The sequence below is a fragment of the Amyelois transitella genome, chromosome 10 (assembly GCF_032362555.1).
Source record: "Amyelois transitella isolate CPQ chromosome 10, ilAmyTran1.1, whole genome shotgun sequence".
Classification (NCBI taxonomy): domain Eukaryota; kingdom Metazoa; phylum Arthropoda; class Insecta; order Lepidoptera; family Pyralidae; genus Amyelois; species Amyelois transitella.
In genome coordinates, this window is record NC_083513.1 from 4,916,796 (window position 1) to 4,934,846 (window position 18,051).

Sequence of the window (18,051 nt, forward strand, 5' to 3'; positions counted from 1 at the left end):
TTATATCTTGGCATCTAACATGGTAGGTTTATCTTTAGGTTAGTACCTAGATAAATAGGGAAAACCTACATTCTTAAGTCAGCTGCTTAGGGCATACGCATACAATGCACGTAAATACAAATATAATGAACATTTAAATATAAGGCTTCATCTCTCAATTAATAAAAGAACCTCAGCATTTAGGTACCTCACAATTGGCAACTAAATTGCCTAATACGCACGACATAAAACTACCCTTCTCTGCCCTATTTAATTTTTACTTGGGTGCTTTGGGCTACTGTTAGCAATTCTCATTTGCATAAGACTGGGCTAAACAATAAACGCGTGTTTATTTATACGCGAAAAGTGAAAACAGGGTTCACGGCGACCGGCTGGTGGCCAGTTGAGGTTTCGATTTCAGTTGCAATAGACGTCAGTATTGTTATTGATAGGTGCAATCACACCGGCAATCAAGCTACCAAGTGAAAAGGATTGCTCGTTGAAGACTCTCTTATAAAGGTAAATAAATTGCTGTTATCTTTTCTCCAACAAATAAACCTTCGGGTTTAATTTTCAAACTCGTTTCTCAATTGTTTGATGTGTATATGTTTACCTATGTAGGTACTAGGCTTAATTTTTAAGCCATTTAATTATTTAGCCAAGTGTTTATCAGACTTGTTTTTCAGATTTTCATAAACATCATTATAAAAATTTTTATTTTTATTAAGTTCCGTTTATTATTATTGACTTATATGCTTACTATATTAACTAATACGAAAAGCCCACCACACCCCGCCTCAGCATTTTCCCAAGGCATCATACAACTAATAATTAATAGATGATCAGATTTCAATTTCCCTTTCTGTTCCCAATCAGCTGACAGACCGCTATACACGATCTCATTTATGATGCCTCTATAACACTTCACAAATTAGTCAAACGTTAACAGACTGAATTGCCTGTGGGTGCAATAAACGCCAAACGAATCATTCGAATGCAATTTGAAAACCTGAAACTGTTATTGGAAATTATTCTTTTTTATATATCTGTTAAAGATCATTATCACTTGCTCCATTTTTTGAAGTTACAACTTTTTTATTTCAAAGCCCATCCATAGTGAGTATCCGTTAATAAGTTAGGCACACATAGCCTGTTTGCGCGTTTGGTTACATCATTTTGAACCGGCTTAACGAACCTGTGTTCTATCTAATATGTGTATGGGACTTTAGGACCTATATTTACCATTAAATATTAGTCCATTGTCTACGTTAAAACCCTACAGAGACATTGCCGCAACGCTATGAAACACTTCCTAGTTACTAGAAGATCAGAAAAATTTATAAAATTGGGTAATTTCATTTTGGTAACGCTAGCTTTTGCCTGGGAGGCTAGGATGTTTATACAATTAAACTAGAAAAAATACTTTAAGACTTCAGCATAATGTGGGTAATTTATGTATTTATAAATGCGCCTGTACGTCGATACACATGCCAGTAACGAGAATACCTACTTAACTTCTCGCAATTACTTACAAATACTAAGATACAATCTATATTTTTCTTCGGACCATGAAGGAATCATAGCAAGTGGAAAGATAATCTCTACCTACATATTCTGGAAAGAGGCGTACCTAATGTATGTTGTATAATGTCACTGGTCAAATACACACTCATTACCAATTCAATTAAAAAACTCGGAATTAGGTCAGTAACTCCAGATTATTTGGGTCATAAACCGCATTTAAAATTCCAGCTGGCAGTATCCACTGGAATAATAGATGCGGCTTTATTAGGGCTCATATAACTTGCCCGTGGACTTTGTTCGCTGTTAGTCCAATTTGAAACACAACCCAGGCCAGTCACTATGCATATTTTAGTACTGTATTTGTGAATTCTATTGGAAATATATTGTGTTAGTGTTTGACTTTTAAGCGGATTTGACTTTTAATATGTAAGTAGGTTTCTTTTCATAACTTTCCTTCTTTTCTGTTTTCTGTCATTTTTACACTCGCTTAGAGAGCTCTTATACATTATATTAAAATTTTATAAATTATATTTAGGCCTTAGGTATAGGTCCTTAAACTCAAATTAAATACCTATAAGTATCTTTGTTTTTTTAACGTTAGTATATTTAGCCTTGGCCAACCTTGATAGACCATCAGGCACGTTCTCTCTAGTTTAGTAATAAAATCCGTATTTTGACATTACCCACTGATGTGTTTGAGGTAAAATATTTACCGTGCAGTATTATTTGTTTGACTTCGCTACTCTACAAAACTTTACCGCTCGGCCATACTTAATTTGTTACATTTAACTACAAATTATTTATCACAAATTACTCGTAAAAATTAAATTTAAGTTGTAAATAGCTTTCTATCTACAAGTATGTTCCTAAAAGTGATTGATAGAATTTTAATTTACTCATGAACATATATAAAACGTCAATTTTTTCAGCAAGAAAACAATAAGAAACATCTAATCAGAGTTTCTCCTTATTTTATCCGTACCCGTTAAGGCTATTTTCTTATACATCCACGACAGATCTATTTTTTCTATATCACTTTAATCCAACTAACCGTAGTCTATGCGATGAGAATAGCCTGATATACAGTGCATGTATGTTTAGGTACATACATACATACATATATGTTTAGGTATTTAGTCTAATTATGGAAAATCAGTCTGTCTGTTAGGCTGCCGAAACTAGACTAGATTTTCATCAATATTATAATATGGAATCACTATGGATAAGGATCTTAACAATATTTAGGCTATGTCTTCATATTATCAGTTTTTTCAGTTTTAATCTAGGTACTAAGTTTTAAATACTTTCAAGCATCTAAACATAATATGAAGAAACATTTATCTTGTCTTTCAATCAGTGCATTGCCGTGTAGAACTCAGAACATTCAATGTCCTACGGCATTCTTCCCCTTGTAGCACATACACAATACATGGATACAAAGCAACAAAGTTGATCTTGAGGCTTCCTAGCGACATCCAAGTGACGAATTTCTATTTGCAGGCTTTTACTGCGTTTACTCACAGTTCCTAATGCGGTTCAATATATTATCTCCTAGCGCTTCATGTGTTATGTGTATATAGGTAGTACCAGGAAGTATGTAATTTAATTTCCGGCAAAAGAAAAAATAATAGGACCACTCCATCTCTTTCCTGATTGATGTCTAAAAAGCTGACTAAAAAATAGGCTTATAAACCTGGGATGCTTCTTTTAGACGATGTGCTAGCAATCTGTCACTATTTTTATCTCAGTTCCACCATTTGGCCAAACAGCAGAACGTGGCCAATCAGTATTTTCAAGACGGTTGGCTCTGTCTACCCCACAAGGTATATAGTCGTGAATATGCATGTATGGAAGTAGGTATAAAACTGATAAAACGTAATAATTGAGCGTGCATTTGAGCAAAATTATGCCTTAATAATGTGTTTAGGTATATGTATATATTAGAAGCTTCCTATTTCGCAATAAATTTAACTATTCACATGACAAGTTAATTTGTTGGTCGTTCGAGTTGACTCGTGAATTCGTGTGGAGCGACCGACGTCAGTTTTCACAGTTTTTGGAGAAAAATAGTATTGTACTCGTTACTCGCCGTACAAAATTTAATTACGTAAGAATTATATAAGACTTTTTCCTGTGACTGAATGAAAAAACACAGTCCTTCCTGTTCAAAAATAAATTTCGATTAAAAAATTTGCCAAAATGCAATACACTTGAAAATGGACATTTTTACAAATTAATACTTTCCTTTATGGGTCCAGTAGGTACAGAAACTCAAAAGTCATAAAAATTAATAAAATTTCAAAAATAAAACGCTTACTCTGTTATCTATCTTAACTTTAGACATTTTGAAACCATATGACGCCGAACCGTATGCGATGAAATCTATCCTGACATAAATTATCTAAAAATATCCCCTTTTTTAACTTTTATCAGTAAGGCCCGACTATCAGGCTTCGACTTTGTGGGAGTATTTAAGTCGATAAATTTGGCTGTCACATGTGTTGGTACGTATATATGAGATAAGGGAAGGATGGTTGTACCCCGCCTTCAATCGCTCAGACCCGCGGCTGACACTCGTAAAATATTATCCTGACTTAGACATTTACGGTCGATCTGAGATAGAGCCGTGGAATATTTTTTAGAGTTTATTATAGATAAAGCATATTCGTTGGCAAAATTATTTGTGTATAAGAAATTAAAGTGAATCTCGAAAGAAGTAAAACTTTATATTACAAGCTGGGTCAAACTATACATATGCGTCAGATATTTGCCTAAAATGAATTCAATAAATCAATCAGTTGTTTCGACAGGACGTAGAAACATTTCGAAATAGACGCCTGACGAAATTATTAATGTCTTGTCACTTAATTTTTTTTTTCATTTATATTTTATCGTTAACTATGCAATCATTCAAATTTTTTCCACGATAATATAACGTTAACCGAATACATATGCATGGTAGATACGTCCCAAACGCGGTATACATTTTTTTTCTTCTATATGTATATAAACAGGCTATATTTATTATATTATCAATATATTCATGTATTTTCACCATTGCTTTCTAACAAAAATATTCAGCACAAAGCTTTGCAAATTATTTATTCGTCAACTGAGCTCTGAAACAAGAAATCCTAGTTTGACGTCGCGAAAGACGATACGCAAGCCAACCAAAAGACTTTGAAAACTTAGGATATCGGTGACTGGACACCGCAGAGAGAGAAATGCTCTCAGTATGGCAGGCCCAAAAGTATAGTAGTCTAGAGCACAACCAAAAACACACAAAGATAAAAGAGAGAGAACTTTTGCACGCGAAACTTATGTTGTTTTATTCAGATTTAGGTTTATAATAAAATACTAGGGAAATGAAATTATGATAACCACTGATTATGACATTGTAACCGTAATAAAAATATCATCGGTAGAAATCAGTGATAAATTGCATCAAATAGATCAATGAAATATACGGGTGCATTCATCCGCCATCATCATTGTCGTAAACTACGCGAATGTCCCATTATACATTGCTCTATATCTTTATTAACAATTCCCTCCATACATTCTTTTCAAGCTATTCAATGGCTTTATGTCCTACGTTACGACGCCCTTACAACTTTCCTTTTATCCTCAACTATTTTCTGAAAACACTGTTTTCTTTATGCGATTTAATACGCCATATTTTTGTTAAGTGACTCCGTAGGTACGATACAAAGTTGCAAATAATAAAGGGGATAAAAATATAAGTGCAGACATAATTCGCGCTCGAAAGGCGGTAGAAATAAATCAAAGATGTTTCTGCCTTTTTGCGCGGCTTAAAATGGTTCGTCGTACATATTTTATTATGAGATTTTTTTAAATACAAGCGTGAGTTAAAATATGCGCGCTCAACATTGTATTATGAATAAGTTGAGGAATCTTTAAAAACAAGTTCTGAGTAATCTTTGGAAGTAGGTATGTGTCATGTTTGTGCTTATATACTTAGAATATATAATGCATACAAAAAAGTTGAAAGTTAATGGAGTGGAAGAGAGGGCGGGGAGAGTGGAAGATTTATCTTTTTGAGTATGGCATGGGAATGAACGAGGGTCCCAGCCTGCCTCGGCTCATTTAAACACAAGCCAGCGTTCAAGTGGCTTTTATTTATGAAGACACGCTTTAATTTGGGTTATTTTTCCACGTGAAGCACCGTGGCAGATAAAAATATATCTGAAATACTTTTTGTGGCAGTTCAATTAACTCTCAAGTCTTTTGAACCAGCCCTTTGGAAGTGATTTTTAATGGTTTCCAACGTGTCTTGTAGATATATCTACATAATTATTTAAAAACTAGCATGTTATACTTATAAGTTTGTACATTATTTCTGCATTATTGGCGATCTAAAACTAAACCCTAAACTTCAAAATGATCTTATTTAGAGCTACCTTAATTTGAGTTATTTATTTATTTAATGAATTAATGAGATAATAAATATTTCCTACTTAGATACGTACAAGATATTAATTTAGTTAAGCTTTACTACATACTATTGTAAATAGATATTAATGCTAGTTATCGTGAGAGAATATTTTTAATAATTAAGGATATTTAGTAGTTTTTATACCAGAACTAGTCAAGTTTTTTATTCCTTATCACGATGAGAGCTTTGCGTTAACACTAACATAATACTTAATGTACCTATTTGTGGAAGTCACGTACGCTTTCCAGTACATTAAGTTTCTAGTTGATTCTGAAATAGTTATAGAAGTACATTTTTAAAATCAGTTCAATTCAATTCAAAATATAATTTCCAGCCAGAAATTCCGCCCCGAATCGTACCTGATGAAAAATATTTTTAAAATAATAATATTTTATTGACCAAAAGAGTAAATCACAGTCAGCTAAGATATCATATATTTTTCTTCGAGCATCATGTAGCGTAACTACCATTACCAAAAAGTAGCTTGGGGTAAAAACCTGATTTTTTAAATTCTTTCCAAAACCATGGTCGCGTCATGGAGACCCCGTGATTCTCTTCAGAGAGGGAAGACAATCAGGACCAACGCCATGAAGATGATGATGATGACCAGAAATGTTACCTTTATTCCATTACTAGTTCAACCCAAAAATCAGTTGGCGTTTGACCTTAAATACAAATTCATTACCGTTATCGTCGGCCATAAACTCATTAAGTCACATAACCGGCCAATCGAGGTTTCCAATCAAGAAATTAAAATTACGTCCCCTTTATTACAGCCGTTACGAGCTGCGAAAAAAGGGGATATAAATAAAAAAGGGGGTATAAAAGGGTATAAATAACACACCTTTGGCTGCACGCGATGCCAGAATACGATCGTAAATTTATTTGCTGTAGTCGAGCGCGATCAATACGATTCATTATGGAATATGTTTCTTTCTGCTCAGGGGTCTATTAGGGATTATTTATTTCTTATTTTAAAATATTAAATAATTTATATAATTTATTTTCTTTAGTTAAATTTTACATAGTTTACTTGTATTGTAAAAGTAGAAGCTATATAAAAAATACTACTTATTTGATAAGATCCTTTTTATGTGCTTATTATAGTAGTGAAGTTCGTAGCGTAATCTTCTTGGATTCATAAAGATTTACTTTAAAATTTGTCTCCTTCATACTTACAATTGCTGTTACATCATTTTATTAGGTCCTACTTGACTTCTTTTCGCATAACACAGTCGATTATTTTTTCATACAAATTCAAACAGTTATACGTTGCTATCCCATCGCCTATATGAAGAATCTCAAGTGTCCATTGCCTTATTCGCCTTTTACGACTTCCATGGGAGAGATATCGTGTGGTTCTATTCTTAAGTAGGTACCGGAAAGCACGGCACATACTTACTTACAAAATTTTAGTTTCAAATAAAATTATACATTCATAAACCACGGTACTTCTCGCAGAGCTAGACACAGACTTCATTTTTACACTTGCTGTGATCGACTCGTCGGCAAAGTCAAGACTTGACCTTTCACCAAAACGTACCCGACTTGATAAAAGACCTTTAAACTTTCATTAATTACGTTAATTACTTTCGAGTATTACAATCAGAAAGTAAGATTTAGATACATTGTATATGTTCTCCCCACCTAACTACGACTATATCTACCCTCTTACACGTCACAGCTGCGGCCCCAACATCCGGGGCGCAGCCCGGGCCGATCGATGGAGCTCTCGGTAACAGTAGAATTTATAAAACTACTCTATTTATCTACCTAAGTAAAACTCTTGCGTTAGGTACTGAATAAATAGATACTGACAGAGTTGAAATTTTAAATGTATTTTTGTTTACTAGTAAAATGCTTGTTTGCTCCCTTAGGGAACGCTCGGAAGCACAAAGGTTTTCAAAAATTTCCTGGTAAAATGATCCCGTTCAGGGTTACCAATATTATACATAAATTAGATACAAATAAATTGTGGTGGGGTGAATTTCTAATCTTTAACAATCATTATGTCTTTTTATTACATAAAGTTTTATTCTGCACTAAATTTGGTAGGTATGGTTAATCCATACTTTTCTATTTTTCTACGAATTGACCGGTAATTGAATATTGGCTGTCTGACAGAAAATGGAGTATGGGTACGTATTTACGCTGTAATTATAAGTTCCGAAAAGCAAGATTCATGTAAAATAAGTACTTAAGTAAGTAATAGTTTTACGTACTTTTATGTAATTCATTACATAACTTACCTATAATAACACTGCAAAACATTGAAAAAAAAATTGTAATTAAGTAGATAATTACATATAATATTTTCGACTATATATCTACCTACTAAAGAACCAAAGAAAACTTATCAGCGAGTAAAGTACTGAATTTAATGCCTCTTAGAAATTGTAACGACCGGTAAGTTTGAAGGGGAGCCGAGTAGGGGAACAGAAAGGGGAGATAAAGGGGTTTCAGATAACGAGATGCGGAATGGGAACTACGCCAAAATTAATAGGTATACCTACTTCTATTTACTGGCTTATATATCAATTTCAATAAAATTAATCGTTTTTGATTACCTATATAACTGCTATGTTTACATGCTTTCTTTGTAGCGATAAAATAATTTATTTAACTATCACAAGTCTGTGTGCGGTTATGAATTTTTTGTAAAAGAGTCAATAGCGTCATAAAGATACGACGACGGTAACGTTCAGTTAATGTCTGGATGATGGAATTGAGATTCAGATAGTGACAGGTTGCTCGCCCATTGCCTAAAAAGAATCACATATGTGTAATAGGTACCTTCATATATCGTTGGCCTCAGTCATTGTAGCGTATTTCCAAGTACATTTTCAGCCATTGGTGTCGAAACAACGGGACTGCTAGAGTCAGTGCAACTGACTATGTTAATTATATACTGCGAAAAGATTTAGGCGGCCTGACCCTGATCCATTTTATAAATTGTGAGTAATTGTGAATAATTTCTTAAGTACTTACCAATTACTTATTTCAAATCGCGAAGCTTATCAAACTCAACTCCCCAATTCACTATAGTTTAATTTCTTAAAATCAAGACTAACAAATACGCAAACCTATATATTACAGCGTGATTTCTATCGACATTCAACATAACAAAGCTGCAGATTCTTATTCACGGAGCCGTCGAAGACAAAGGTCGTTGGCACCAATCGATCCCTTCAATGCATGCAATTGTACCAATTAAGGCGAACATTGAAAGTGAAACTGACTAAACCGGCCGGCATTCGAGATTTTTTCGACAAATTTACATATTTATTGGGGCACATTTTATCGCCGCACCAGAAAAACCTCCGCTCTTTTAATGGACAAAAAGGGTGGCTTCGTGTATATTTATTCTGTCGCATCCTTTTTTACGTGCGAAAGGACGTGACTGTGTATTTTTTCGGCACAGAGCGGCACATTTGGCGACACACTTTGCATAAAAATATTAGGTCGTAAACTCTATACCGTTCCATGGAATCGGGCGCATGTGTCGCTACAAAAATATAGGAATCCTGAAATAGGGTTTTATGGAGACACGACGCTGAGATTGAGATGTGAATATTTCAATAGCACCGGGTTATTAATAAAGATTGCGCACCTGCTACTAAGAAGGTTAGGTACTAGTATCGTAAATGGTAGTCAATATGTAAGTATGTAATGTAAGTTCCAAAATTAACGAAAATAAGTACTGACCATGCTTTTAAAATAGTAAAAAGGAAGTAGGTATTCCTTACAATACAAAAGGGATAATTTATTCTTAGGAATATCTCTTTTTTCTAATACCATATTACTTAAACCTATTTTAATTTGGTCTTTGGACCCCATCTTTCTATCAGCATTTGCATAGTGATTTAAATTTAATTTTTTTTTTACCCAAACCAGTTTGGAAGGAAATCGTATATCTGTGGCTCCTTAAGCAGGGACCCACTTGTATAATTTATACATTGCCTTCATAAATTATCCACTCGAGTTACAATCGGTGCCTTAATCTCTATCAGTGGTCCTAAAACTGGGTAGTGACTCAAACATAGCCATAAACAGGAGAAAATAAAAGAAATCCAAATTAATTTTAATGTCTTAAATCACCAAAAATTATAGTTATGACATAAATAAGTATTTTTACGTACTTTATGTATCTACCATCGGTCTTCAATATCAACTTATTTTCAAATTTGATTAAATCCACCAATTTTTTATTTTACCATTCGTAATCAATTATCTCCAATAGAATGCACAACATTGACAACCATTGTACCTACTCCCAACATGCTTTACGATATATTTTTCTTTATTTTATTTAAGTCATTGATATTAAAATTAATCGCATTTCAAATTACGTGGAAACATAATATCGGCTTTCATCACTAATTTATGTGTTACCATCTGACAGTGCGTTTTATTGCATTATACATGCAGGGCACATGGGTGGCCTGAAATTGTGAAGACATTGTTTGTTTAGTCATCTCTATGTTTTTATTTCATTTTATAGCCTTATCACTTCTTTTCGATTTAATTTATGTGAAGGTTACTTAGATTTAATAAATTTGATTCGTGTTGTAATAGGTATTTGCTTAATATTTACTCATAAGTATGTGATAGTTTCTTAAAATTAAATTCTTGACCGGTTAATTTTAAGTTTTACTCATAATGTGTGTCGGCGCCCCTTTCGGACGCTCTAGCTGGGCGACATTGAAGCGGATTATATACACCATCAGAGGATCCTCAACTCCATTGGTAGATTAGATAGATTTTCTCACTCCGAATCCTTTAGGCAGTGAGTTATAAACACTGTACCTGAACGCTGAATGCCTTCAAATTCAGAACTTTTTGTTTCTAAAAAAGTTCCCATCAAAACTACACAAGACTAAGAAAATTTACCACATACTTAGGTATATATAGTGAACTTAACAGTTAATCCAAAGCCTTAATACCATAAGTCTTCGGACAATGGCACTCAAGGAATGCACCCAGTAAATCATCAGCAAGGCACTAAAGGCCTTTAGTGCCCCAAATAGGGTGACCATGGTCCAATGTTTTATGAAACACGTCATAAATCTACACAATTATGTTTACGACTTACTTTAAGTGCTAATCTTGAATACTATATTGACTTTGGCTTCCATGAATAGTAAGCGGTTACTATAGACAAAAGGAAAACACGCTTTCGTATTTTTTAATGGAAGTGTGTGTATAGAAGGACTTTTTTAACTTGCCTATTTATAAAACGTTATTATGGAATAAACTTAATATTAATGTATAAGTATCAAATTAATTAAGAGACTGATTGATCTATCAATTGTATTATAGTTTTTTATTTTATGTTGTATCAAATGGTTATTAAATCTTTGTTTTAAGTGACTAGCAGTGTCCTAAGGTTTTGTTATCGTGAAAATTTCTCACTATACATTCATCTTGTAATTGAGTAGGTGTTGAGCAAAACAATTTTTCTTTCTGACTTTTAGGTAGGTACTTACTCTTCGAACCATCATTGAAATTTCCAATTTATCGTATTGGATAATCTGTCAATAATAATAAATTGGATAATGTATATGTAATTTTCATAATCTCACTTTAGTAGATCGGCCATTGGTACATTTGATATAAAAAGTAAGTAACTAATGGCCACCCTACATTCACAGAGTGGTGCCGTAAGCCTCTACAGCAATATTGTGCCTCGTAAACTGGTAATTTTGTTGTAACTAATACATCCCTATACACGCTGTTTTATCTAAAATGCCTTTCGATTCGAGTGCTAAGGCGTTCTTTATCTAAGAAATTGTCCGGCCAAGGTGGAGCGACCAAATAGATATATGACCGTAATTTGTAAGCAATATGTTGTCATAAAAATGTCTAGTGATCGTCTGTTCCATTTATTGTTGTTTTAGTCACGGTATCATCTACCAACTTCTAGATTATCAAGCAGCAATAAATAAGGATACTTACCTTTTTAAAAGCCAGCCGTAGAGACTCCCTCTGACAACAATTTAGCTACAATACTACTTGGATAGTTTTCTGTAGTCATTATAAATTTTAGTAGATATTCAATAAGTAAAAATTTGTTAGTTCGACATACAATATAAAAGTAAGTAGGTGAGTAGATACAGATACCTACCCATATACTAACGTCCTACTCAACAAAATTAAAAACCTCGAAGAGCATCAATTCCCGCGTTCATTAATCAGGATTAGATTCTTGGATTATTTACGAGCAAATCCAAAATGTACGGAATTTAATTTCATTAGGGAATTTTAGTGGCACCATGTTGTCACCCGCTGCGCCGGCGGGGCCCGCCGACCGACATATTTCATCCAGCTGTCACGGCCGACCAATCGCGTTCGTCGACTCCGCGTTCCAACTTTAAAAATGGTGGAGATAATTTTCATTGTATATTATTTGTGACAGGTCGTTATTTTGAGTTTTTATCGATACCCGCTTTCAATATTTCTTGGGATATCTCTTGACGATTCTTTGGCTTGAATTTTTAAACGATCTTGTTTAATTTATTGTTCTCTGTATGAAAAGCTTACTTATGCATTATGTTGTACACCTATCTTGGGTTGAATCCAGTGATGAAAGATATGAAATTGATGGAGAAGGTAATCTTAATGCAAAAGTAGGTAATATATAGGTATAATTTTGAAAGTAAATATTTGTTTTAATCAAAATCCAGATTCTACGCTATAGCAACAGACATAAAATGTCGCTAACTACATATATTTTAAGTATAAGTAGGTAGAGAGCATAAAGATTGCCGTTATATATTTTCTCTCGGGCAAAGTCAACTAGTAAAAAGTTCCATAAAACAACAATTTCAAACGGGCCATTTCGTACGGGAAAAACAGCGTCCCGGGGAGAGGGTGGTGGGTTCCTGAGGAGATGAGGGGATCCGAAGTGAAGCCTGCTGGTTTATGTCGCGGAATTACGACTTAGACGTTTCAAACAATAACTCCCCCCATAAATACGGGCCGATTCCTTCACGCGTCATAGCGCAGATTGTTTTCCTTGGCCCGCCCAAAATTTGGTGTAATAAAAAATAAATCAAATATAGTGTCGCGGATACATAATGTTGGAATTTATTTATCAAAGCGGCATTTCCAAGATATTTTCTCACTAAGTATAAGCGGCGGACAAAGGTGCGTGTTATTGCAAACAAAACATCTAAATCACTTACCTAGGTGACAAAATAATGTCGATATCCTTTATTATCCATTCCTGAATCTTATTAATATCGGCCCCTGGCTCCTCTTCACGGAGTAGGTACGCAACTCGAACTGACAACCAAATCGATGATGGAATATTCTAAATAACAACATTACATATTTTTAACTTCCCAAAATTGCATTCCTCATAACTTGGTAACATAAAGCTTGAAAATTTCACATTCTGTCGATAAAGCCGGCACGTGGCCCGATCTCGGGAGTCTCTACATCCGGCCTGCTAATCTAGCAACCCTAATAAAACGCCCCTAATAAAAGCGCGCGTTTTCACGTGCCCCGTAAAAATATGATAACGTTCACGTACGCTGTGAAATCTCTACGTTCGCCACACACCTCGTTTTGGTCGGATAATCTGTGGATGTATAAAAGTTCTGGCTGAAAAAAAATTGTACTGTTTTAAAAAAAGAAAACTGTTTATTACTTTTTAGAACTTCTTTAGGAAAGTAATCACTTTTAAATACTAATCTTAATCGTAATAATAATTATGTCAAATTCATCATTTATGATAGGTATCAACTTTTTGAATATGCTTTAAACATATTCAAAATGTTTATTCATAGGACTTATAATTATAACCTGTAGAAATACTTACAAGAGCACTTTTCTGTGTTTGAGTATGTTATAATTGTAATTGGGCTATATTTAGGGAGGATCATTAAACCATACAGCTGACCGTGGCCTTTCAGTCTTTAAGACTGCTGGCTTTGTCTACTCCGTAAGGGATAAAGACTTGATTATTATGTATTAATGTATAGAGAGGTAACCTCATATTCTTAGATTTCGGATATTATTTTCATAACTGTACCTTGAAACATTCACTTCTTAGATCTCCATTGATATGGTTACGCTTGTCTGCTACGGTGTAATGCGTACCATGCTTATTATCATCCTTCATGTACTCCAGAGATATTTTAACTATAAAGCAATGTTATTATGATCTTAAGCAACGTGGTACTGGCTTGCATGGATTTGTTCATCAGTATCCATCACAGTAAAAGTACATCATTTTAAAACTAATTTGTGAAATTCTGTGGTAATAACGCTTTCGATGAAACCAAACAACAATACCTATGCTGAATACATAATGTCTCTTTCCAGGAGGCAGATACTAGATCGCTTCACTTGCCACGAATGCTACGATCCCTGCAAATATAACGACATTGGTTAACTAAAAACAATTTTCATGTAAATAAAATGCATCAGGGTCTTGAAATGTCACAACGTAATGTAAGTAGGTACTTATTTAGCACAACGTTTTTAAATTAGCTCTCTTCACCTAATTAAAATACGGAGAGTTAATTCAATCCCTCCATGGTAACCCTACAAAATTCGGGAAACGCAACCTGGGAAGCATATTTGGGTTAACGAAATACACTCACGAATTTCCGTGCTGTTCAGATAACGATTCCGGCTCCACACTAATTAGCTCTTTGGGAACTTTGCCATCATAAAGGTAGATAAGAATAGAAAGTTGATCTTATATGTATTTATTATATTACGCATACTGTGTTGTGCCCACGTGGTGTCGACATAAATTGGATATTTTATTTTTCTTTTTAATTTGAATTTCTTTCAACTAAATGCCCTTTTTCACAAGTGCCCCTATGCCACTGTGCTTCAGGGCCTGTGGTCCTAAATATTTCTTAAAGTAAAATTTAAGTTAAACTTAGAAAATGTCATACTTCTCTTAACGAACATGGTTAGATCTCAAAGCAGATTAAAAAAAATCTTAATTATTCAGTTGCTTGCCACTGGCCAAAGCAATAACAAAACAGAGAAGTACGCTTTATATTAAGAACGACAACTTTCTCTATAATCCAATCAGCAGTTGTGGTATACAACACGACTCATATAGTACACGAAATAAAACTGAAACGCTATCTATCTTTACAGCGAAACCGGAACGAGAGCAACAATTCCATGTTACATCAAAGAAGCACATTATCCTTTCTGCAGGCAGCCATAAACTCTTATCTGGGAGAAAGCAAGGCGAGCGCGCAATCTACATGCTGATAATACAAGTCTACTCTAGTGAGAACTTCGGAAACTTCCTCGGCTTACACAGAAAACTGTTAAGAGGTTATGTCGCAAGAACACGAAAGATGTTTCTGAATACAAATGTTACAAGATGTGAAATGGTAGTAAGTAAATTGATGGTACTATTTTACAAAATTAAGGTATGGGATTTTCGTCTTCTTACTTATTTTTGACTTTGTGACGCAAAGAACATTGGCTTCTCAGCGTAAGACCCCACTGCCATCGGATCCAATAGAAGTCGACCTTTTATACCTTGATGAAAAGTCCCTATATCCTTTCATAAACTTCATTAAATTTACGCATTTTTTTAATAAATAACGCGTGAAGATCCAACAAATAAACTTACTTTTGCATTTATAATATAAGTTGGTATATATTATATGAATGCGTATACAATACAGCTGAACGTGGCCTTTCAGTCTTTCCAAAACTGCTTGCTCCGTCTACCACGAAGGAGATAAAGACGTGATTATATTAGACAAATTTCAGAACACACGGTGTCCTCTTAACTGAGAGGTCTCATCTAGCTGGTCGCGATCGAAGTAATCTTGGCGGAGCGCAGTGGGCGGTTTACGATCGCGGGCGGAGGCTTTTATATTTATTAAGTAAGTTGGGCTTTCGGCGGTATTAATCCACCTTTATGGAGGGGCGTCTAGGCGCCTGCTGCTGTTCCTGTGAAGTACTTGAGACGGGAATGAGGAACCATTTGTTAATTACAGTTAGATATAGAATTACGTGTATAATTATCTTTTGTCAATGGTTTTCACATAGGTAATAGTATACTTAAGTGATCTGATAATTAGAGCTCTTGTATCGTTTATGTTTATTGCTTTATATGAATTAAAAAAAAAAACTTTTAAATAACTTTTCTTCCAAAGTAGAATATTTCTTGTTTTTTGAAGATGTTATGTTTATTGAGCAAAATTCAACTTACCCAAAATCTATTTACCAATTACTTTAAACCGCAATGTGTATAAAATAAAAATACATACTCATACGTAGACATACATATATAAAAGATATATGGCCATAGTTAGATGATACATAATTCTCTGTAACAATGGAAATAGAGCTTGGTATTTCTGCTAACTCTACTTAAATCCGTTAAAAATGTTTGCCTTTTTTGCGGATTTCAATCCGGCCAAAAGGACAAATCAAATGATTTATTCTACACTCAATTCAGTTCCATCATTAAGTCATCTAGCTTTGAGTCTTGTTACTTTTAGCTTTGGCTACCATGTAAGCAATAAATATGTGGAATATATTCTGCAGTAATGGAACGGTCACATTCGAACACACTTGTAGTAAATAGAATGATAAAATCCTAATCAACGATTCCATGCTATCTACACCGCCATTTTACTGCCGCGGTTGCCCGACGGCACACAAATGTCGTACAAATACGCTATACATACAAAAAACTAAATTTATACATTTTTTCACGTACATACACACATATTGTCACGTCTATATCCCTCGCGGGGTAGACAGAGCCAACAATATACACATAATTAAAACATTATGTAATTAAAAATAGCTGTGTTAATTGAAATAGGTACAACTCCATAGTTATTGAAACTTAACTAGTCTGTGTGTTAAAAAGCTAGGTAGGTGTAAAGATTGTAAAATTAGTCAAATTAACACAACTTTGTGATCGCTTTACACCTTCCCTTTAATTGACAGCCTGTTTGTATTGTCGCTTCTTTATTGTCTTTCACCTACATAGAACATTTAATAAAATCAACAAAGCATATAGGTAAGCATGTAAGGTAAAAGGTTATGAATTTTAAGGATAGTTAAGCCGATAATTTGATCGGCTAAAAATAACATACTTAGGTTAACACATGATAATATACAACCATCACGTTTTATATAGAGTGATAATTTTTACTCTGTTTTCTTTTTTATTTTCTAAAAGGTTAACACTGTTTTCACAGCGTAAACAGCGGGTTGCCACCCCATCTTATAAAATAGAGATTTAGATAGTGACATGTCCCTATATCAGCTGAATCTCAATTTCATCAATATATGACCAGCTGAAAGTACCCTTCAAGTTTTTCAGACTATTCGTTCTGTCAAGACAAGCGAAGATAACCATGTTTGTATGTAACGACTAATGTATTCACAGCTATATACTTTTAATTTCGCAGATCAGACATCCGTATGCAGCATACATCTTCTGTTAGCGTCGTCGCACACTACAAAGTTGCCATAATTTACGGCGGGCGTTTTATGGCCATGGGCCAAGTTCGCACATGCGCCCTCAAGTACGCCGTCGCGACGTGTACCAGTCGTAAATATCCGCTAACCCCTTCCAAGGGTCAGGTATGCATATACAAGCATAAATTTTCGTACTTTTTGAACTTTTTTTACCCGAAGAAATACGACAGAATGATATCCGTTCCGAAATAAATTTCACGATAGTGTAAGACTCAAATTAATGTCTTTTATTGACTCCTTTATATTTTGTTTGTTTTTTATTGCGGTCTTAAGTTTATGGATGAGTGCCGGCATTCAATAGGTATTCTGAATGTGTGTTTATAGATAGAATTAAGTATTTATTTTGATAGTTTCAAATTTCACTAGATCATTTATTCTAAAATATGGTCAATACGAGTATCAAAAATAAGGTAATTTCAAACTATTTGTTTTAAATTGTTATAACTAACAAAAAAATATTACGGACAAAGCTGCTCACTTCTCGCACATCACATTGATGACATAAAACACCGAATTACAAACTACTCAAAAACTCAAAGTGGTTATTACAACGCTTATTTCAATTAATAAAATGCTTTACGCCTACTTAAAGCAACTAAGTAGTA

General features: G+C 34.2%; 1 protein-coding gene across 3 annotated transcripts; it reads left to right on the forward strand.

Moving 5' to 3' along the window:
- Window positions 1-388: 388 nt before the first annotated feature.
- On the forward strand, window positions 389-17,620 carry LOC106137663 (uncharacterized). Of its 3 annotated transcripts, none has more exons than XR_009657053.1 (4): window positions 389-498; window positions 14,288-14,416; window positions 15,083-15,330; window positions 17,377-17,620. XR_009657053.1 is itself a non-coding variant. In XM_013338522.2 (4 exons), the coding sequence occupies exons 2-4, from the start codon at window positions 14,384-14,386 to the stop codon at window positions 17,410-17,412; spliced, it is 321 nt and encodes a 106-aa protein (XP_013193976.1). In that variant the 5' UTR covers window positions 389-498; window positions 14,288-14,383; the 3' UTR covers window positions 17,413-17,620. The 3 variants fall into 3 exon arrangements, 1 of the variants encoding a protein (XP_013193976.1); XM_013338522.2 differs by having other exon boundaries at window positions 14,288-14,420; XR_009657054.1 differs by lacking the exon at window positions 14,288-14,416.
- Window positions 17,621-18,051: the final 431 nt, after the last annotated feature.

Bases quoted from the DNA above. Each gene is read 5' to 3' on its own strand.
- LOC106137663 (XM_013338522.2), top strand. From the start codon at position 14,384: ATGCATCAGGGTCTTGAAATGTCACAACGTAATGTAA. The intron at 14,421-15,082 runs GTAGGTACTTAT...CTATCTTTACAG, and splicing joins AATGTCACAACGTAATGTAA to CGAAACCGGAACGAGAGCAA. The intron at 15,331-17,376 runs GTAAGTAAATTG...TTAATTTCGCAG, and splicing joins TTACAAGATGTGAAATGGTA to ATCAGACATCCGTATGCAGC.